At 36.3% G+C, this 23,751-nt stretch overlaps 1 protein-coding gene and 1 long non-coding RNA gene across 4 annotated transcripts in view; one reads left to right on the top strand and one right to left on the bottom strand.

The window, feature by feature from the left end:
- LOC138702841 (fibrillin-2-like) overlaps positions 1-23,751 on the bottom strand; it is an 868,508-nt gene that overhangs the window by 78,100 nt on the left and 766,657 nt on the right. For all 3 annotated transcript variants that reach the window (XM_069830178.1, XM_069830179.1, XM_069830181.1), the window contains exons 8-10: positions 12,775-12,897; positions 2,859-3,116; positions 793-957 (exon numbers count right to left, since the gene is read on the bottom strand). In XM_069830178.1, coding sequence (XP_069686279.1) covers positions 793-957; positions 2,859-3,116; positions 12,775-12,897 — 546 coding nt within the window. The remainder of the gene's footprint in view (positions 1-792; positions 958-2,858; positions 3,117-12,774; positions 12,898-23,751) is intronic.
- The window catches only part of LOC138702843 (uncharacterized), a 79,324-nt gene continuing 72,364 nt past the window's right edge, over positions 16,792-23,751 (top strand). The window contains exon 1 of the long non-coding RNA XR_011332908.1: positions 16,792-17,250. This is a non-coding gene — a long non-coding RNA (uncharacterized lncRNA). The remainder of the gene's footprint in view (positions 17,251-23,751) is intronic.

Raw genomic sequence — 23,751 nt, 5'->3', positions numbered from 1 at the left:
CTGAACTTAGCGATTTCTTCTTTTACAGTTGAAATGTTTAGATCATGATGAATGACATCATTACGTACATACCATGGTGCAGTGACAATGGAACATAAAGTTTTGGACTGATACCTCTGCAGTATTTCAATGTTTGAGTTACTAGCAGTTCCCCACAGTTGGATGCCGTGTGTTCAGATTGGTTTTAGTATGACTTTATAAACAAGAAGTAACAAAAATTTAAAAAATAATAATTAAAATACAAACAATTCATTGTTTATGTATCAGTGTCTTTAATTTAGAGTGGATTTAAACCACATTTTCGAAAACTACTCCCTGAATCTCAAGGCAACCTTCCGGACGGGTGTGAACCGCACGGGCAGCATTTCGCAACTTGACACGTTTGTTCCTTATTGTTGCACCGGCATCCAGAATGCGCTGAAGCAACTCTTTGCGTGTTTGTAACTTAACCTGATACACGATGACTTTCATCCACCCAGATGCACGTGCACGTAGTTATGGCAACAGACATGCCTAGCGATCCAATCACTATGACGCGTTTCGAAAATATGTTGTAACTCCGTAATTATGAACGTGAATTAATTAATTTATAAATATTTTTGCTTCAAATAACATCAGGAATCACCTCCATAAACCGGGGTAGAATTTCGTGAATCACCCTGTGTATTTTAACATCCAAATCTTGCCATGTTTTCTCAGTACTTCGTACTAACAGCTAATAACTTGGAGAGCAATAGTCGAAATGAAAGCAGAGATTATAGGAATAGATGAAACAAATGACCGTAGACTTACCGACGCAGTAGCCGTCCTTGCCCGTCCTGTACCCGGCGCTGCAGTTGCCCGGATCGTCCTCGGGGCCGATTATGAGGTTGGTCTTCTCCACACACGTGTAGGATCCGATCGTGTTGACGCAGCCCAGCGGACACTTCACGTCCTCCATGTCGCACTCGTCGATATCTGCGCAAGCGTCGTGAACAGGGAACAGTTTAGCATAAGCAACACATATCTCAACGAAATCTAGAGACTTAGTTTCCAGCCTGTAGGCTACTTCCCTTCATTTCATGAGAATGAACTTATAGATAAGTAAAATGTCTTAGTAATATCACATTTGCACTGCAGTAACATTTTAGTTTACGACTAAACGCGGATTTATTTTTTTTTATCTAGAATACGTCTTTCCCCGCACCGATAAACCGTTCGGAGTTTAGAAAATGACATTGTGTATAACAGCCCTTAACCTATACTGAGTGAACCGTAATTAATGTCATTCATTTCATGGGGTTATTCTTCGAGTTATTTCAAACGGAAAAGTTGAATGCAGTTTTGATCGTTTTTGCTTCTTTTTCGAGAAAAAATGGTTTTATTTGAAACATTTCATAGCGTATTTTTGGAAAGCCATTGATTTAATTCCCAATATGCTCAGTCAATTCAAGAGAGCGGTGTAGTACGATGATAAGTGATTGAAATAATTTGTTTTGTCTCTTAAATGTGTAGAAATTTGATCCGAACAAATGTAACTTTTCACTCTCGAAAGGAATTTTTCAAAGTTACATTTGTTCGGATCAAATTTCTGCACATTTAAAGGATAAAACTAAAATTATTTTAATATTTTATTATATTATAATATCATAATACTCTGCTCTCTTAAACTGACTGAGCATATTGGGAATTAAATCAATGGCTTTCCCAGAACACGCTATGAAATGATTCATATAAAACAATTTTTATCTCGAAAAGGAAGCAAAAACGAGAAAATTGTATTCAACTTTTTTTTCCACAACTTATAATATATAAAGAGGGCTTTGTTTAGTGGCTCATAGCAACTTAAACAATGACTGTGATGTAAGTGTGAATATGTAGAATATTTTGTATTATTTAGTGCTGATATTTTTCACTCCTAGAAATATGATTTTTTCCTTAACAACTTTGAGGTTTCTACTTTCTCGCCACTCACAAAATAACTTATATTCTTTCTGATAAATAGATACAGATTTCTGCGGAACTAACGTGGACAAAGCCGCTTTGGTGACATTCCGAAGAACAGCAATTTTAAATTTATTTATTCTATATCCAACGCGACTGACATTGTCGTCCGCATTACTATTTTTTAAATCATGGCCAACTGTACATAATTTTTAGTTGAACTAACCATTGACAACAGTTGGCTTTGAATAAAACAATAATAAATGAATAAATAAATAAATAAATAAATAAATAAATAAATAAATAAATAAATAAATAAATAAATAAATAAATAAGTAAGTAAGTAAGTAAGTAAGTAAATGAATGAATGAATGAATAAATAAATGAATAAATAAATAAATAAATAAATAAATAAACGAACGAACGAAGGAACGAACGAACGAACGAACGAACGAACAAATAATAAATAAATAAATGAATGAATGAATGAATGAATGAATGAATGAATAAATAAATAAGTAGACAAATAAAAAATAAAAAATAAACAAATAAATAAATACATAAATAAATAAATAAAATAAATACTATAAATGAAATAAAATAAGTAAATAAATAGTTAAACAGAGAAATAAATAAATGAATGAATGAATACATGAATGAATGAATATAATGAAATAAATAAAATAAAATAAATAAAATAAATAATATTAAATAAATCAAATGAAATAAAATAAAATAAATAAAATGTATTAAATTAAATTAAATAAATTGAGTTAAATAAATAAATAAAATGAAATAAATAAAATAAAATAAATACAATAAAATAAATAAAATCAATAAAATAAAATAAATTAAGTTAAATTAATAGTTTAAATAAATAAATAAATAAAAAGACAAAAAACGACTAAGCAGACGTAAGAGTAGTGATGACGCACCCTGGCAGGTCTTGTAGTCGTCGCCAAGCATGAGTCCGGGCGGGCAGAGGCAGAAGAAGCTGCTGAGCGTGTTGAGGCAGGAGTGCGAGCAACCCCCGTTGCTGGCAGCACACTCGTCCACGTCCTCGCACGTGTGGTTGTCGGCGGCCAGCCGCGTGCCTGCGATGCCCTCACAACTGCACTCGTAGCTGCCAGGCAGGTTGCGGCACGAGTCCTGGCAGGGGCCGTGGCCGTTTCTCAGCAGACACTCGTTCACGTCTGCAATAAAAGCAAAACGGGGAGAATGAATGAATGGATATAATTAAATAAATAAAATTGAATAAATAAAATTAATAAATTAAATTAAATTAAATTAAATTAATGAAATGAAATAAAACAAATAAAATAAAATAAATTAAATTAATTAAATTACATAAATAAATAAAATTCAATAAATAACATAATATAAAGAAAATAAAATAAGATAAAAGAAATAAAATGAAATAAATTAAATTAAATTAATAAATAAAATTAAATAAATAAATAAATTTAATAAATTAATAAATTAAATAAATAAATACAATAAATAAATAAAATAAATAAGCAAATAAATAAATAAGTATATATATAAATGAATGAATGAATATAATTAAATAAATGAAATTAAATTAAATACATTAAATTAAATTATTTAAATTAAATAAATATATAAAATTAAATAAATGTAATAAAATGAATAAAATAAATTAAATTAAATTAAATTCATAAACAAAATTAAATAAATAAATATAATAAATTAGTAAATTAAATAAATAAATAAAATAAATGAATAAAATAAATAAATAAAGTTACATAAAGTAAAATTAAATAAATCAAGGTCAATTAAACAAATAATATGAAATAAAATAAATAAATAAGTAAATAAATAAGTAATATATAAATATAATGAAGTAAATGAATGAATAAATAAATGCATATGGGCACGATACATGTTTTCATGATGCCACTGCATATTTCTTTTATCAAGTTTGTAACACGTTTTGGCACACGAAACATATAATGTTATCCTCATCCTCACAAGAAATTAGGAATTGTTCTTCCCATTCCTTATGGAAATAATACTTCCTTGGCTTCTTCGATTCACTTGCTTCCTTTGAAAGAAACATTCTTAGCCTACTTCTTAAGCCGTCGATAGTAATCACACGATTGAGTACATTGAAGCAAGTCAACAAACCCTACAGTCACAGGTGAACCAGAGGGTGGGGGTTGAGAAGTCGCTTTCTATAAGTTCTAAATGTACTACATTTACCGACCGCTGTACAAGAAACGCATATCGGATGAAAGAAGAGCTCAAAATGAATCGATTAAGCCCAAAATGGCCCAAGCCGAATGATGCAGGGCTTATAGTGTTTTCATTTTATTGGGTTATTTTACGACGCTGTATCAACATCTAGGTTATTTAGCGTCTGAATGAAATGAAGGTGATAATGCCGGTGAAATGAGTCCGGGTCCAGCACCGAAAGTTACCCAGAATTTGCTCGTATTGGGTTGAGGAAACCCCCGGAAAAAACCTCAACCAGGTAACTGTCCCGACCGGGATTCGAACCCGGGCCACCTGGTTTCGCGGCCAGACGGAGTATTTGTGAACTAATGAATGTGGACACTGAATACGATCCAGTAGAAGCAAACACATATACCGAGCAGTAAACGGGATTAGATCTCAAGAAAAGTGTGAGGAAGTATAACAACACGAATGAACTAAATGAAATTATATGCAATAAACCATACATTTGTTACTTCTCATACCGCTGGACTTCAATAAATTAAATTATACTATAGTTAACTTGTCTTTCATTTCACAGCCAACTTCTACATCAAACCCCTGACTTTCCAACACGGATCCACGGGTGTGTCAGTTTTTTTTTATTGCTTTTGTACGCCTATAGTCTAGGTGTATTTGAGAGTGTTATTCAGTCCCTACAGTTTGGTACGATTTTTATATTCGTCATTTCTCTTTCGAGAAAAATACAAGAGGAATGTACTTCAGTCGTTGTTGCACGTTCCCAAAAGACACTCTTATAACGCGGCACCTCTCCGTAAGCACTCCAGCCTAAAAGCATATTGTGCTTGTCTGAATTATTCAGAGCCAGCTAATCATCCCTGACTGAGGAGTATAGTTCTGCTAATGCAGTCAATTAAGTAATAAACTGAATATCACGAAGACGTAGTATCTTCTGCAAGCCAAACTCTTGCAGGGGCAAATAACGTAATGGACTGTTTCACCCCTCTTTGCTGCAGAATATGCAGTTCAGGTTTTCCACGATGGTGATGCCTTACAAGCAGCTACTCTTAGAATTTCCGTCTAAGGGTACGTACACGTTGGAGCGACGATAAATGATAAAAGAAGCAGCGATGCTATATCAGAGAGAATTGAAGCATGCATTGTTATTGAGGTGTGCATATTGGAGTAACGATAAAAGCGAAGATACACGATAAAAGCGACGAAAAAGCAAAGTTCCATTTTCTTCGCTCTTGTCGTTCATATGATCTCTGATTAAGATAATATTAATCTGTATAAATACCGGTGGTTATCAATATATCCGAATATTAATCGATTTATTATTATTTCGGCATATTAAATTAATTATTGTAGATATTGACAAATTGATCAGTTGTGTATTTATTCGTCCTATGTTATGTGATCACAAGAACCAATCACAACACAACGAATTTATACTATCTTCGGGATGAGAAACGGGTTCAATTTTGTACGTATTTAAGTTATATTAACCTTGAACTTAGCAGCTGATATTTCCTATATATCTTCTCTCATTAAGTGAATGCATAGAATATCTTCTACTGATAAATCAAAATGTTCGCTTCCCGCGTTCTCGTTGCTCCGATATGAACACTTGATTCTTTGATAATACCAAAGCGTCGCTAGATCATTTCTCTTATCGTTTATCGTTGCTCCAACGTGTACCTACCCTTATAAACGGACGCGGCGACACGAACAGCGGGGGTGAAATGATGAAAATTCTCGTTATGATGTGGTGGACTTATAGCATGCATTGGTGGCGGGCTGTAGAAAAGGAAAATTGAAAAGAAAAAGATGACAGAATGGATTGTTTTTTTAGTAGATTATTTTACGACGCTTTATCAACATCTTAGGTTATTTAGCGTCTGAATGAGATGAAGGTGATAATGCCGGTGAAATGAGTCCGGGGTCCAGCACCGAAAGTTACCCAGCATTTGCTCATATTGGGTTGAGGAAAAACCCCGGAAAAACCTCAACCAGGTAACTTGCCCCGACCGGGAATCGAACCCTGGGAATATATTGGTGTGAGGGCGATTAGATGAGAAATTTGATCGAGAGCATTCCTTGCCTTATATCAGAGATTGCTGAACGGTTAATTAGTTTAAATTAAGATTTAAAAAATCACATACTTCTACAGGGAATTGATTTATGAGTGTTAGTCGGCTTTTATAGGCTATTCTGTGTGTTTATATATATTCTAATTTAGGCCTAACATAAATAACTGGGATATAGATTGTATATTTACTCTAAAGTTGTGACGTTAGAATCCTACTTTTGTATTAAGCAGCACATTTCATTGTAACTTGTTCCTCCTGTAAATTACTTAGCCTAATTGAAGACCTCCCGGAAAAAAAGGGTGTAACATCAGGTTCTTGAAACATATGATGACGTGGGAAAGTAATTTTAAAGCATCTTTTTGTTTATTTAGTCAACTGTCCGAAGACAGGTCTGAACCCCACAAGTGATACAACAAGGCCATCATATATGAGGCAACTAAGCCAGAAGATAATTGGGTAGAGTATAACAATAAATAATTGCTTTCAGTGACTGAATAAACTGGAATCCTTGCATATCGAGCTTTCAGGTATAAGTCCCTGTAAAGTTGATTTGAATAATTTCAAGGGAAGAATTGTTCCGGAGATGGGTATCGAACCGGGACCTTTGGTTAAATTTGGTTAAGGGGACACTATGGTGAAATAATGGTGAAAAATTAAGAAAATCCACTTAAAAATTTATTGTGACTCTCTATTTAGACCGAGCTCAAAAAGCTAATTTATGTTCCTATGACTATGACTATTTTGAAGCCTTTCAGCTAATATGAACTAAAAATTGTGAAAATTATGACGCAAGGAGCCCTTTTAGTGACATGAATATAAAATGCATTTAAAAATATCATTTCAAAACTATTAGCCCTAATGGCACCAAATTTTATACAAATGATAATATCGTAGACATATTTATGTAGTTTAAAATTAATAAATTTTGGATGAAAATTGTAAAAGATTTAAAACTCACATAAGTGTCCCCTTAAACGCACTAACGCTCTACCAACTGAGCTACCAGGGAACTATACCATACACCGATCCAATTTTTCCCTCTATATCCACAGACCTCAAAGTGGGCTGACAACCGTCAAGCAACCAACATTGAGAGTGAAAAAGAATCTGTAACATGAATCAGACTGCGTTAACCTTTTAAGATTGTTAGTGGTTTTATTTGTGTATTTTGATGTGCTTTTTGGTAATTTGTGATTTTCTGTCTGATATATTTGAAATTAAAAAAAATGTAGCAAAGTTAATCTTAATAATTGACTTCAATTTTCTCGTATATTCCAGTGTATCATCAGGAAATTATGATATAGCATACTTATCTTTTTTTCTTCATATGCCGCATATTTATTTACTTTTCTTAATTCATACACTGTGGAAGTCAGAAAACCCCTAACTCCAGCAGTATTTATTTTAAATTGTAGCATAATATAATGTAAAAACTTAGGTTTTGAAGTATTTAATTGATAAAGAATGTAATTTTACATAATATTAATAGGTAAATGTATAACCGTAAAGTGGGGTGACTTTGAACGCCGAGGTGACTTTGAACAGTAATTTAGTGCCTTTCTAAATTAAATTCTGTACCTTATTGCGAAAAAACGGAACTAGTCTATTTGCAACTTAAATAGATTTTTCGCAATTGGGTACAGCATTTAATTTAGAAAGGCGCTAAATTACTGTTCAAAGTCACCTCTGCGTTCAAAGTCACCCCACTTTACGGAATATTTAAAGTTAGTAAGACAGATGATAACTTTCTTCTCTCTCCTGTAAAATTTGGTTTATTGGAATTAGGAAGTTCTTGATTTCCCTGTCTCAATTGTAAAGGTCCGAACTGTATGGTTTCTCATTTTTACGTTTAAAGATACGGCAACCCTACCTTAAAACTTTCACCGCACAGACCTACACTTTCCACAGAGCAGTACTGTAGCATGTAGGGTGCAGTAGTTCGTGAAGCGACCGAATGGCGCTGTGAGACTCGCTTTCTTGCAGTACCCAGCAGCGCGTGAAACGTAGCGCCAGCTGACGACCACTCTGCGAATTATTAATCTTGAAAATGGCCGGAGCGCCCGCGGACTTGTCAGAAGGATCTCAGACTCGGACGCCGCTGCAATATTAATTCCGCCGTATCAAAAATTAAATCTTGCTTTATGGACTTTTTATCAGCCCGCAGTTGATCGCGTTAGCTGCGCCGTGATTTACGGCTTTGTTTTCCAGTTTCATGCTCTGCTGACAGCGCATCCTCTATGAAAACGTCATCATTTGATTTGTTCCCCCCCCCTGTATTACTTAAATTGTATTATATTGATGTTGTTTGAGACGGCCATCCGATTAATCTGCCTGCAGCAAGACTGCGCATGTGTATTTTGTGTTACGTTTCTCCCGCGAGGTCCTGGATTGGTCTTGTACCATGCTGACTGCCTGGTCTGGACGTCCTACTACGTCCAGCACTCTCCAATCTTCCCCCTTTTCTGCCTTCCTCTTAGTCTCCGCATATGATCCATATATCTTAATGTCGTCTATCATCTGATATCTTCTTCTACCCCGAACTCTTCTCCCGTTCACCATCCCTTCCAGTGAATCCTTCAGTAGGCATTTTCTTCTCAGCCAATAACCCAACCAATTCCTTTTCCTCTTCCTGATCAGTTTCAGCATCATTCTTTCTTCACCCACTCTTTCCAACACAGCTTCATTTCTTATTCTGTCTGTCCACTTCACACGCTCCATTCTTCTCCATATCCACATTTCAAATGCTTCTATTCGCTTCTCTTCCCTTCGTCGTTTTTTTTTTATTTTATTAGGTTATTTTACGACGCTTTATCAACAGCTTTGGTTATTTAGCGTCTGAATGAGATGAAGGTGATAATGCCGGTGAAATGAGTCCGGGGTCCAACACCGTAAGTTACCCAGCATTTGCTCGTATTGGGTTGAGGGAAAACCCCGGAAAAAACCTCAACCAGGTAACTTGCCCCGACCGGGAATCGAACCCGGGCCACCTGGTTTCGCGGCTAGACGTGCTAACCGTTACTCCACAGGCGTGGACCACTTCGTCGTAATCTCCATGTTTCTGCCCCCATACAATGCCACACTCCACACAAAGCACTTCACAAGTCTCTTCCTTACTTCTTTTTCCAAAGTCCGCAGAAGATGCTCCTTTTTCTATTAAAAGCTTCCTTTGCCATTGAAAATTGTGGGGTCTCACGTGCTGTATAATATAGGCCTATCGGCAATGTTACGCCGTTGATTTTCAAGTTCATTGTAAACAGCTGTTTTGTGATCCCATAAATGTTGCAGTTTTGTTGAAGATTCGAAATGCCTGCTATACGTCAGAACTACCTATAATTTGTAGATGCACACACTCGCTTTATTGGTTTTGAGGGTTTGTTCATTATTATCATTTAAAAAAAATAGTTATAAACATGTTTTTTCACTTCGTATTTTCACTGAGTTTACGCTAATTGGCACATAGGCCTACTTAATAGATTTTATTTATTTTAGTATGTTATTTTACGACGCTTTATCAACATCTTAGGTTATTTAGCGTCTGAATGAGATGAAGGTGATGATGCCGGTGAAATAAGTCCGGGGTCCAGCACCGAAAGTTACCCAGCATTTGCTCATATTGGGTTGAGGGAAAACCCCGGAAAAACCTCAACCAGGTAACTTGCCCCGACCGGGAATCGAACCCAGACCACCTGGTTTTACGGCTAGACTCGCTAATCGTTACTCCACAGGTGTGGACTGCTTAATAGATAATGATTTGTTTTGTTACGTGTTATGTTAAAAGTATGTTCCTGCATTTTGTCATGGATCTTTATACTTCGCCTTACTGTATTTTCTTCCTCATAATTTATTATGTCCAAAGTTTCCTTTATTTTTTATTTTATTTGCATAGTTTACATTCTTAACTTGTTTTCTATAGTTATATTTATTTAAAATTGTATTTGAAAAAGTTTATAACAAATAATTCAGGATAACAGTATTGTTATGGTGACTGGCCAGGTTCAAACCAAAACTGGATTCCTAGACATCTGAAATATTTATAGAAAAGCACGACAGATAACCACATGAGATTGAAATGTATGTTATAAAATAAATAATTACGGTTTATTTAACGACGCTCGCAACTGCAGAGGTTATATCAGCGTCGCTGGTGTGCCGGAATTTTGTCCCGCAGAAGTTTTTACACGCCAGTAAATCTACTGACTTGAGCCTATCGCATTAACGCACACTTAAATGCCATCGACCTGGACCGGGATCGAATCCGCAACCTCAAGCACAGAAGGCCAGCGCTGTACCAATTGCGCTACCGAGGCTAAATGTATATTATATCCTAGACCTTTCACGTCAAACACCAGGAAGCGCCAAAACATTGTCAATTTACTAGCTACATAATGGTTTTTTGATTGGAATAAGATGTTGCGAAAGTACGTCGTTATTTTATTTATTTTTGGTGTAAGTAACATTTTTAAAGTATTTATTTATTCACCTTGTACCATCAATAAAAACACGTATGCTTTTAATTTTTTTATGCTCGACCATGCCGAAACGTAGTTATTATACACCTGGTAGCAGACCTTTAATGCATGTCATTAAAGTACACCTACTCATTAAAGGTCAGGTCTTTCAGCCAATGACGACTCAGGTTACAACTGTTCAGCCAATGACAGGTCAGCTTTCTACCGTTATAAAACCGCAAGTATCGATTATTCTCGGATATGCAATCGAAAGAGAATTAGCGAAAAGTCACGGAGGCTGGAAATCCAATACTGTCGCAGAAGGTTATGTTCTGTTACTATAATAATTAGCGTTAATTGTAAATAATATTCAAATAAATTCAATTTGTCACCTCGTTTTTCAATGTCTAATTTAATTTCAATGTTATCTCTGTAGGTTCTTATGGCCTAGCAAGGTCAATGTGGATATCTGTTCCTCGGAAAAAAATCAGTACTTTCGCGTCGGAACATTGCTGAAGGTCAGATACAATTAAAATTAATAATATCAAGTTAGAAATATGGTCGAGTATAAAAAGCCGTATGAAACTCGCCTATAATGGTAATTAAGAAGCTCGTATGAAAATTATGAAACTCGCTTGCGCTCTTTTCATAAATATCCATACTCACTTCTTAATTACCTTCATTATAGGCTCGTTGCATAATGTACTATTTTAGTTACTTCAAGCGGCACAGTCTTTGTATTCTGAATACGCGGTATTCTGAAACTTAAATAAAATACCATTTCAGATTCCGTAATAAATTACGTACATCAATACACTGAATCTTGTTCATATTCACTTACTTTTGTACAAATTAATGTCGAAAATTTACACATTACAACGAAACCAAAAGACTATAATGTCCACAGATCACACACAGATGTCAAACATCGCGTTGTATTTCGCCTCCTCTCTTGCCTCCGCTCAGTGTTGCCAAACCTACGCATGATTCGGCTTGTATAGTCGGACCATCGGATCTGTGCCCCCGTAAGATATGCGAACTGAACCCTAATTCCTTCTCAGCCTCGGTAATTCATTTCTCTCCCTGCATTCCTATCTCTCTCTTTTCTATCTCTCTCCCTTTCTGTCCCCCACTACTCACAATTTTGAGCCTTCTTGCGGGACAGTTTACAATATTTGCACTTGCAGTCCAGTGTTGTCAACTCAACATGAATACTGTAGCACGGAGTGGTGAAAGAAATATTATTAAGCAAGTACGTAATAGCATTTTGCGATGAAGAGACACAAACAGGTCAATATCTGTTTCCTATAAATCAGGCAACGAAAAGAGCAACTGCTATCACAGCTGAGGCTTATTTTATTTCAATTGATTATGTATTAAAATTACTTACTTAACTAGTACTAATAATACAACATTTTATGTAATTTATATAGACAGGTCAGAACTCCTAATAAAGAAAATCAGGAGAGAGGGGGTCTGTGCAGGAGATGAAAAACTAGAATCACCAGAGAAGAATAGACCAAGGGAACTTTTAATTATTGTAGATGATATGAACCGTTGTATTCTAAGAAGAAAGATACAAGAATTTTATACCGTTCAGAAAGAAGTTTCAACATTGAAGAAATTACTGAAACTTGCGAGAGAAGCAATAATTTCCAAGGTTGGACAGAAAAGCTACGGAAAGTGATTCGAGACATGGGATTTAGGTTTAAAAAATGTAGAAATACAAGATGTATTTTGATTGAAAGAAATAATATTGCAGCATGGAGGACCAGGTATTTATGACACCGTTTGACGGAAGTTTGGCAACATCCCTATTCGGTAAGGTTCGTGGCCTGCTGTTTAACGTGGTGGGAGGAAAGCGGGTGGAGTGGAGTGAGTACAGGCGTTAACTTTTCCGAGAACGACGACAGCGCTGAAGGGGCACAGATCCGATGGTCCGACAATAACTGAAGATGGCTCTGCTACAACTGATCCGTCCTGCGCAGTACCGATAAGTGGTCTGTCGCGCAGGTTTTTTCTATCTTGTGTAATTACCTGTACAACTAAGGCCAACAAGCCCAGCTAGACTAGAGAACCTGTACTGTATTTTTTTCCTTTTTGCAGCTTCTTACCAAGACATGCCCTGCCGTTGGCGGCCAGGCGGAATCCCTGCTTGCAGGTGCAGCTGAAGGAGCCCGGGATGTTGAGGCACAGCGACTCGCAGCCCCCGTTGTTGTCCGCACACTCGTCGATGTCTGCCAACGAAACAGAAGCATGGATAAATATGTAATAGGATGCGAAACTGCAGTCAGCATCATCTGGCGGCGGGGGGCTCAAATAAGATGATCAGCGCCCAACGTCGTAGGTGGTGAACATTAGAACTACGTGTTGGGTACATTACCCAGAGTTCTCTATTTATCCATTCGAGATTTTGTTCGAGGAGACAAGATGGCAGACAGAAACTTGCTAATGAGTGAACATAAAGTGATACTACGTGTGTGTATAAGCAGTGTATGTTAAACAGTGATGTTTATGGACGTTGTAAAAATAGTGTTGTTGAATGTATTGTAAAGTAATAGTAATATAATAAATTGAACTATCTAAGTAGTTCTTGCAGACTTTTCCATTGCGCTGTACAATAAATACCCAAAGAATACAATCCCAATTACGTAACCTTTTGCTTTATTTTCTGTCTCTGTCTGGTTATATTTTAATTGGGTGGTGTAAAGTAGAACGTCTCTTTTATCTTCCTGTTTTCTCCGGTAAGAATTTTCAGTAGAAGATGCTGTGAGGAATAAAAATGTAAAAGTTTTATTTTAAATTGGGTTAGTTTTGAATATCGATGAGGGTGGGAGGGAATACTTTCTGCACAGTTTAACATTTTCGTCACCAGGTACGCTGCTAAATGCATGGAGTAATTAGTTACTCTTTTCGCTACTTGGTGCGCTGCTAGATGTAATAACGCTCCTCCCCCCCAACAGGTGGCAGGAAGATCAATTTCTACAACAGCGTCTCTAGTATGTGTTACGGGAAACTCTGTAAGTTTCGCATCCTATTATATATTCATCTATGACAGAAGTGTCATCATGTTACGCACTGTAGAGAGTGGATGGTAACCTCTGCACCAAAATTATATATGTTAAATATAGCAGAACTTTTATTGCACTTTTCCTTAGATGGAGCACCGTTGGGCAGGAAAACAATAATCTTTGCCCAATGTTTGCAGCGCTCTATTTTGGTAATGGCCCGACAGAAATGTCTGAATGCTATACAAGCAGATAAAAATAATCTGAACAGTTAATGTGTGTAATCTTCTTTTTTTTTCAAATTAAACCATTTAGCCATGAATTTGAATTGAATAATAACGAAAATTGTTTAAATAAATCTGGCAACGCAGAACACGTCGCGTATTACAACTGAATACAGCAGAAGGGGAGGGAAAGTATGCAGAAGCCGTGGTGTTGCCAAATACTTCATTGCAACTTAACGATTTCCTCTAAAACTGTAAATGTTAGAGAAAAAACGTACCCTAGATTTTTCAAATCTCTCCTCATGATCTATGTGTCCATTTGTTCATTTGTGTATTGGTTATGAAGATAAATGTATTAAAGTGTACAATCAATAATTGTAGGCCCATACCAAACACTTTTTTTAATATAAGGCAAAGTAAATTTCCTTCAATTGTTACTCCGCTTGTGTACTCAGAAAATGTCAGTTTCATATACGATGAAGTGCGCCTGGTGTTCTGTCTGGTCTGCAAAAACATAAAGAGTAACCAGTTCAAATTCGATCGTTCGGTCGGTTGAATCTAAACCCGTTGTAAGCCCTATTCTGTAGTTCTCTAATGAGGACTATAAAGGACGTAATGTATATACATTAATATATGAAATAAAATATTTTAAATTTTATATGCATTATTTTTAGTCAAGATGGGGGAATGACAGTGTAATGAATAGACGCATGGGACGAAAAAGGTTGAGAAGAACCGAAACAAAATCCACATTATTCGCAAATAGAACTAACACACTTTTTGTATTTGAAGTTTATGATAGAAATGTAAAAATAAACGACAAGAAATTATTACAATGCAAAATTAGTGTGACACTTTTACTACGTCATACTACTTAGGTCCGAAAGGATGTGTTTCAACCAATCATGGCTATTTGTTGCTACAATTTTATAATTTCCCTAGAATTTGTTTGTTTTTATCACTTCCCTAGCATTTGTTTCTTTGTTTCCCAACACTTAAAACTGCAAATTCTTTACGGTACTATAAAACATGCTTTGCGATCGTCATTTGTTTTCCGCATAGATAGTCAACTGAAAATGGCGGCTCCGTGCAAGCGTCTTGGTGAAGCTAACATTAGTGAAATATAATTTTAGTAAGTCAATTAATATTTTATTGTATTAGAGTACAGTACTTTATTTAGCAGTAGTAGTAGTAGTAGTAGTAGTAGTAGTAGTAGTAGTAGTAGTAGTAGTAGTAGTAGTAGTAGCTAGGACGGGTTAGGGACGACCCTTCAGGACGTCCTCGACAGTGGACTATTGTGCACCCCGAAGTATGAGATAATATTGAGAATGAGGTGTACTAGCCCACCGGCCGCATGAAATCCCAAACCCGCTCACTCAATGGGTCCCCTACACCCCCCGCCTTAAGTTCACATCACCAAGGTGACCAAACAGCACAGGATACATTTCAACAGCCCTTCTAAGGTGTCGAAGTGCCCTTAAGGAATAAATCCTGGCAGAGATATTACGAAAGGCTCAGAACTCAGATCGGGGACCTCGCCCAGACACGGTTTCGGGGAGAGGACGCCCGTCCTGCAAGCGGACGAAGATATGTGTCATAATCTGAATATGACTGAATATGGAATGAGATGTTGAAGATGAATGATATGATATGAAATCTAAATTCTTTTTCTACAGGGAAGAGGAAGGAAAATGGACCGTGGCAATGAAATTTCCAACCCGGTATTTGCCTAAATAGCTATGGAAAACCACGGAAAAACCACAATCAGGTTGGTCAGTCCGGAGATTTGAACCGCAGTCCTCCCCGAATGCGAATCCCATGCTTAACGCATGAAATACCTCGCTCGCTTAAATTCGCTTAAATATGGACTAGATGCAGTGTGACGATAGAGAGAAATAAATCGTCCGGCCTTAATTAAGGATGACCACGATGATCCGGAAATTAATAGCAAATAAAAATATAATTAATTAAATATGAGTATTGTTATAAAAATAAAATGTAATAATTAAGCACCACTGGTTATAAATTATAAAATAAAATCTTTGAAGATGACTTTAAAATTATACTATAAATAAAAGATTTTATTTAAAATTAGCATATCCTTAATTAAAGCCTTCTGAGCGGTATAAATTAAACTGTATAATCTGCAGGGAATCTTTGAGAATTTGCAAGGTGATTTTTTGAATTACAAAAGATATTGATAATTGTTGTAAAAAATTATATGTAAATTTTGGTAAAGAAATCCGAGCAGTCCATATCTGTGGAATAACGGTCAGCGCGTCTAGCCGCGAAACCAGGTGGCCCGGGTTCGAATCCCGGTCGGGGTTGAGGTTTTTTCCGGGGTTTTCTCTCAACCTAATACGAGAAAATACTAGGTAACTTTCGGTGCTGGACCCCGGACTCATTATCACCATTTCATTCAGATGCTAAATAACCTAGATGTTGAAACAGCGTCGTAAAATAACCCAATAAAAAAAACTCCGAGCACCAAAAAATAAACCTGTCACTGACCAATTGAAGAGAGGGTTGTTATACTTGGCACTAAGATAGGGAATACAAGGTTCATAAATGGCCCTCTTTTCATGATCAACTAAATAAATCAATTAATTAATTAATTAATACGTAGGTAAATAAATGCTTTCGAACATACTGTATACAAAAAATGTGGAAAGTACGTAACAGATTAATATATATTTTTCAGCAGTTTGTTCAGTGTGCATCTTGGCAACGTTTCTGATGGTGTAGGGGAAGGGGTGAAGGGGAGGGGAGGTAGTTAATGTGTATTCCTCTATCCTGATTTTTTGCTACCGGTACTGGTTTCACAAGTCAGGCGTCACACAACACGGAACAGAGTCCCTTGCACTCGGTTAGTTCATTTCAGTTTAATTTAATAAGATATTCTATATTCGAATTATAAATTTACATCGACTTAACACAGTTATTTACGTTACCATTTGAAATGTTTCGTTTTACATTCACATTATTGTTTATATTCTTTATTATTTTTTAGACTTCTAAAAGTTGGCAATAAACGCCATATTAATATTACAAACAAAAGTCAAACGACTGGCGTGATAGTTGAAATGGCGCGGTAATGTTGTGGGAACGTCTTCTTTCGTGATTGTTGAAATAAATTAGCTTTCGTGTTTTACAAGAAATAGAAGTTGCGTTCTCTACCCATTTTCTGGAACTTATCGTGTGGAAGGAACAAGAGGTGCTATGATGTTTATTTGTTTTGTGAAGGGAATGCTTGTGAAGTGATTCTAACTTCTGCCAGTTATGGTTGACTGACTTTAAGAGGTTATCTTCAACCGGGTGAAGCTACACGTCCAATTTCGAGATGCTGGTTTCCTGCATGGTAAGTGTGTTGAGTTACCATTACAACATAGTAACAATATTAAAATTTACTGGTAGTTATTCCCTTAAAATATCATTAACAGTAAGAATACACGCAAACAAATGCGTACAAAATTTATATTTTGATCAGTTGTCAAGCTATAGCAGAGGTTGGTACAGTATGTAGATTGTTCCCAGATTTATGTGAATATGTCACCCATTTGTCTTGCGCCGAAATTACTAAACCTTATTTTACTGTCCTTGGTAGTTTCCTAGTACCCGGTACTCGTTATCTATAATAATGTGTTCTTAGGTTAGGTTAGGTTAGGTTGTAGTTCATTTTCGACAAAAGAAAATATTTTTATCGTTTTTCTTTTCAGAAAGGAACCACTGTGTAAATACAAAAACGACCTATGTAATGAGTACCGGGTACTAGGAAATTACCCTGTCCTTAGTCACTGAATCAAAACATACATCCTCGAATATCTTTTTTTTAAACCAATGGAGTATACTTGACTTTGTGACATTCACCCTAGCGTCGACATTTCTGATGGACGAGCGAAAGCTGTAGACTTTTAGCGTTGGCAAAAGGCAGACGAGCTACAAGCAACGCATGACAGTGATTAATGACGAAATGGACAAATTTCCGATAGGGGAAACGGGAGTATCTCACGAAAACTTAAGCACCGTATTTTTACATATAAAAATTTCACTTGAACCAATCGGGATTCGAACACGGAAATGCCGAACTAGTCGCTGGGACAACGGTGCAATATACAGGGCTTTCATTTCAAAACTTCCCAGTCTAAATAACTAATTTATATTGAATTCAATGTACACAAAAAACACGTCAATTTAGATAGTGAGGGGAAAGTTTGAAACCAGTCTTAATCGCATTTTAGATATCACCCGCCACCCCTTAGCCATCTCCACTTTGAAATTTCAAATGGCATTCCTATATTTTTATACTTAAATATGAAAGAGTATTCAATTGTTTATACACCTCATTAATTTCTTTTCCCATCTTTTGTTTTCTATCGTCTGGGTATTCCTCTATGAAGACTACTGGAGTGTGTACAGGAGGGATTGGAAAGGTAGTTGTTTAAAAAAAAAATTAAATGATAACTCGGGAGGAAATTAAACACAGAATAAATATGAGAAATGACTGTTATTATTCGGTTGAGAAGCTTTTATCATCCAGTCTGCTGTCAAAAAATCTGAAAATTAGAATTTATAAAACAGTTATATTACCGGTTGTTCTGTATGGTTGTGAAAGTTGGACTCTCACTTTGAGAGAGGAACATAGGTTAAGGGTGTTTGAGAATAAGGTTCTTAGGAAAATATTTTTAGCTAAAAGGGATGAAGTTACAGGAGAATGGAGAAAGTTACACAACACAGAACTGCACGCATTGTATTCTTCACCTGACATAATTAGGAACATTAAATCCAGACTTTTGAGATGGGCAGGGCATGTAGCAAGTATGGGCGAATCCAGAAATGTATATAGAGTGTTAGTTGGGAGGCCGGAGGGAAAAATACCTTTACGGAGGCCGAGACGTAGATGGGAGGATAATATTAAAATGGATTTAAGGGAGATGGAATATGATGATAGAGAGTGGATTAATCTTGCTCAGGATAGGGACCGGTGACGGGCTTATGTCAGGGCGGCAATGAACCTTCGGGTTCCTTGAAAGCCATTATTTGTAAGTAGGCAGAAGGACAGCATTTTACAACCAATTTTCATTATTGTACAAGATACAGTAATGGAGGAAAAATATGTTGAATATTTCCAACAATTTTACAGCTGTGAGCTGTACCTAACCCCTTAAATCAATAAAAACCTGATGTATAGAATATGTAAATTTACCTATCTAATAGCTCCATACCACTAAAAAAATTAAAGGTATTATTTCGGCAGCGATCTTCCTGATATCGACGTCCGATATTCCAGGAAAACATTAATGAAGAGAATTACAATAAATTAATTAAAAGCGGCAAACGTTTGAAAGCTTTCGCAGGATTGCTAAGCGTTATGAAATGGAAGCATGCCTGGGCAATGATAGTGACTCTTATAATGGCGCAAGTTTTTAGAATTAAAATGCATAATGGGAAGATTATAAGAGCTCTCCCCGTTGTAATTTCAATATCAGATCTAGGTAGATAAATTCAATGATGCGGGTAGCCTACATATAGGGGTATTAATTTATTGTCATCTCTATTCAGCATTAATTATCGTATCTACAAATCCCATTCTGTGATCCTACCAAGTGCATAAAATTCTATATCCCTGGATTTGCACACAGGACTGAATGGGCGATGATAACAATGCCACGACTAGGTAAACCGCTCAGTTCGTAGTGTCTCATAACATTAGTTAAGTTTTCAGAGCACTTGAAATAACAATACGTCCCTGGGTTTCCACAAAATCCGTGTTCCCAGAAACAAAGATTAGTTTCGAATATTATCACTGCAATAAAAGGGGTTTTTCAGACCGTTACATAAACTGTGGAATGGAGTAACTGTGATTTGTGTAACCGGAAATCCTGGATTGAATTCACGAGTTTGGAACACCGTCGCTTAAACGGTTCTATCCACAACGTAGTATGTTTGAAACACATTTGAAATTACGGGACATGGAAGAAAATGTGGTCTTAATCTGATTACACAAAATGAATGGGCAAAGTGGACCACAACCGCACAAGAGTAAACAAGCGCATCGGGCTGAACAGTATGTTTATTCACGTGGTATTTCAGGTAATTTCGCTTGTACGTAATCCTCAGAGTCTACAGAAAATGTTGGGTACCTGACTACAGTGCGTTCCAGAAGTTGTTCTGCCTATGGCTCAACCGAAACTTGAAATTTTCGAATGGTCTCTTTTAGAAACTGTTTCCTTTTAAGAAGAGACTCTTTCATCCTATATTTTGAAAGAAATTATGATGATGATGATGATAATAATAATAATAATTAGACTTCGTTGAATTGCCACACGTAGCATGCAATCAGGTTGCCGATGTACGGTAGTATAGAGGAGGTGAGCGACCGCCCGGTCTAGTAGTACAGGGACATCATTTTATTTTTACTAACATTTTTAATATTAACCTGTCTATACCTTTAGAGAACCGGAAACACAGTTTGCTATCCCCTTCCACGACTGTAGTTCGATGATACTGGCGTAAAACACAAACAAATCACTCTACTAGGTATAGGAAGGAAGAAAAATAGTTCATCCATTTACATAAACTAGGAAATATCGCAATTTTGAGTTTCATAATTTTCATTAGGTTTTTGTTTAATCAAAGTACAGTACTGTATTAAGAATAAGTGTTTTTACTCATGAACTGAGTTATCCATGCGAACGTATTCATTATGCAGTGTATATTATACTGTCTACAGCACATTAGCGTACAATATAGAGAAAGAAGTTAATTTGAAATATAATCATAATATGAATATTTAAACACCAGTTTGAAAATGGTGGCCGTTCATTTCGATACAGGCTTCAGTTCTTTTGTGCATATTATCGCACTATAGACTACTGCATCTAATTCCAATTGCCAGTTTCGTCCTTCGTACTAGTAACTCATATTGAAATAATACTGTACCTACTCTACTTACTGTAAATTCAATCTTCACTTCTGCCGGACCCGAAAATATAAAATTACTCAGATATGCTATCTACTGTCCGTCCAAGTGGTTATGCCGCAGGATTGTAGAAAGGGGGGAAATCACGTGACAGTTAATTACTTAACGAGGCCCTTTTATTTAAGTTAAATTAAACAGCTGTATAATATTACGTAAACGTCCAATTCCAAACAAAAATTAATGTTTTCAGAAAAGAGCTAAGACAGCCCAGCTATTACAGAGGGGCGAGCAGAAGCAGGTGGGAGAAATCGGGATGCGACGTAGGCAAACGGACAGTACCTGTGCGAAAGTATGATTCAATATTGAAAGCTCTTTCGTCACTGGAAAACGCGAACATATTTCTGGAACATACTATACTCATTCAGTACTGCTTACTATCTGCGGTCTTGGTTCTGTGTGGAGTTGGAACTTCATTAGTGGAAGGGGTGGGAGTGAAGTACATTCAAAAACTCAGGTACAATAAAAATTGAAGTAAAAATAAAATGATGTCCCTGTATAAGCAGTTCATGTTAAGAGTTGTGACCGGTCCAAATAGATAGAGCAGCTACAGCTAATGTATACCTATGTAAGCACTTGTTTTTCCATTACTGTGGTTGGAATAGTCAAAGCTTAACATTTGTTCGGTGCAGACAAGAATTCAATCAAACATATTACAATGAGAGTGTTGCTGTTCCAAACAATTGTCCCTGGAATACCCTTACCCCCGCAGCCAGTCTTGACCCTTTGGAAAATGTGATTGGATGCTGTTAATTATTATGCAGAATATTACGGCAAAATAATGGAGGTAATTGATGCATTGGATAGCACAGACAGTTCCGCTGTTGCAGCTGTAAAATCAATGCCTTCTGAACAGCTTCTGGAAGATATTCTGTTCATTGATTCTAATTTTAAAATCGTGTCCAAAAGCATCACCTTGTTAGAATCGTCTAAACTACAACTCTCAAAAGCCCTTAATATAGTGTGTAACGTATCACAAACCGTTATCCAAAATAACAATTCACTAATTTCAGAAAAAGTGAAATGTAAGTTGGGAAACATTATTGCTAAAAATTCTCCTATTCACAATTTCGTATTATAAATGATGTACTATCAGGTCACGACAAGACGTCTGAAGTTGGTGTACTAAAAAGTAGTGACTTTCCGTTCTTCAAATATGCACCTACTACATCGTATGATGTTGAACGTACATTTTCCCAAAATAAAAACTGTTTGAGTGACCATCGGAGGAGGTTCACTTTGCAGTCGCTCAAAATGTACGTAACTCTTCACTGCACATATTCAAGGATGATGTGAGTATATTACATTAAATTTTAAGAGTTAATATATCTCACTATAAAATAATTGTGTATTTACATGTTTAGACATTTCCTACTTCAATTATCATTCATTACATTTCTTGAATGCAGGATACAGGTTTTATTGTAACCGTAGTATACTCCTCAGTGTTTACATCAGAGGCATACTCCATCTGTTGCACGCTCCCTTCTCATACAATCTATACCGCGTGCGTAGTAAACCTTATGAATCTCGTGGCAATTCCACGAAGTGTAATAATAATAATAATAATAATAATAATAATAATAATAATAATAATAATAATAATAATAATAATAATAATAATAATGTTACAGGAGAATGGAGAAAGTTATACAGGGACATCATTTTATTTTTACTTCAATTTTTATTGTACCTGAGTTTTTGAATGTAAGCTCATTAAGAGCTTTTCAAAAAGTACCCACACTTGATACTTCTGTACAAATTCAGTGTTGATAAATAAAAATGAAAGTGGTGCAAGATATTCCTAAAGCCTGGTTAAATCATTCCTTAAATGGTTTCTATGATCGAGTGACACATTGTAAAGCAGCTGAGGGCTACCAATTTGAACACGTAATTTAGAAAGTGAGCCAGCTTTGTTTTGTTTTTGTTAAGGAAGGAGTATTTTATTATTTTAATATTCGATACACTTTTCTGTTTTCTTGACTTAGCAACACTGAATTTGTACAGAAGTATCAAGTGTGGGTACTTTTTGAACAGCTCTTAATGAGCACTATTCAAAAATAAAAAAAGTTATTGCGTGTTCCATTTAAAATAAGAGAATTGGAGTTACTTCCGGTTAAATCGGAAGTAGGAAAAACTCGGTAATACCATTATTGAGTTCTTAGTAGCGTATATGGTTATCCTCACATAGCAAGTTTCATGTCACTGAGCCGTATGCTTCAAAAGTTATTTAGGTGGTGCGGGACTTTTAACTAACCCTGTATACAGTATTTAAGTACAACAATATACGTAAATACATAACCTGTAATATTTCCCCCAACGAGTGATTCTCTGCATAAAGGCAGCGCATAGATGATCATAGCGAGGTGTGATCTGTAATAGCGAGAACTCGCTAAGTATTTGGAGGAAGGCTCTTCGCCTCTTTCTCGCAAAACATTATCTAAGAGAGGCTCTAGAGTGCATTCGTGGCTGCTGGCAGGTATGCAGTCTCCCTCTCCCGTCTGCACGACGGAGCATATTTCGATAGACTCCTTACTCTTTACCCATTTCAGCGAGTGCTGACGACCATTGGTCTAAGTCCACGTTTGGGACCTACAGGTTTTGCAACAAGCCGTAGAAATTTGAACAGGTTTCATTAAGCTATCTCGTTTCCAAGTCGTAGCTTCTCTTGTAAGACTATCATATCTGACGGTGCATCACATAGCGGGCCCGAATCTGCCACTGTGGTTTGCACATAGCCTTAGCCACTGCCTGTAGATATTCTCATTAAAATCTGAGGTGCGTGACTTGTTCCACTCATCCGCTGAATGGCTCCCGTCTTTGTGTTATCGGAACAGCGCGGGCAGAACATAAACACGGGCAGTCGGCAGACATTACATTATC

This window comes from Periplaneta americana, chromosome 7 (assembly GCF_040183065.1).
Source record: "Periplaneta americana isolate PAMFEO1 chromosome 7, P.americana_PAMFEO1_priV1, whole genome shotgun sequence".
Taxonomy (NCBI): domain Eukaryota; kingdom Metazoa; phylum Arthropoda; class Insecta; order Blattodea; family Blattidae; genus Periplaneta; species Periplaneta americana.
The sequence above is the reverse complement of the archived record's forward strand: the minus strand, read 5'-3'. Positions and strand labels throughout refer to the sequence as shown.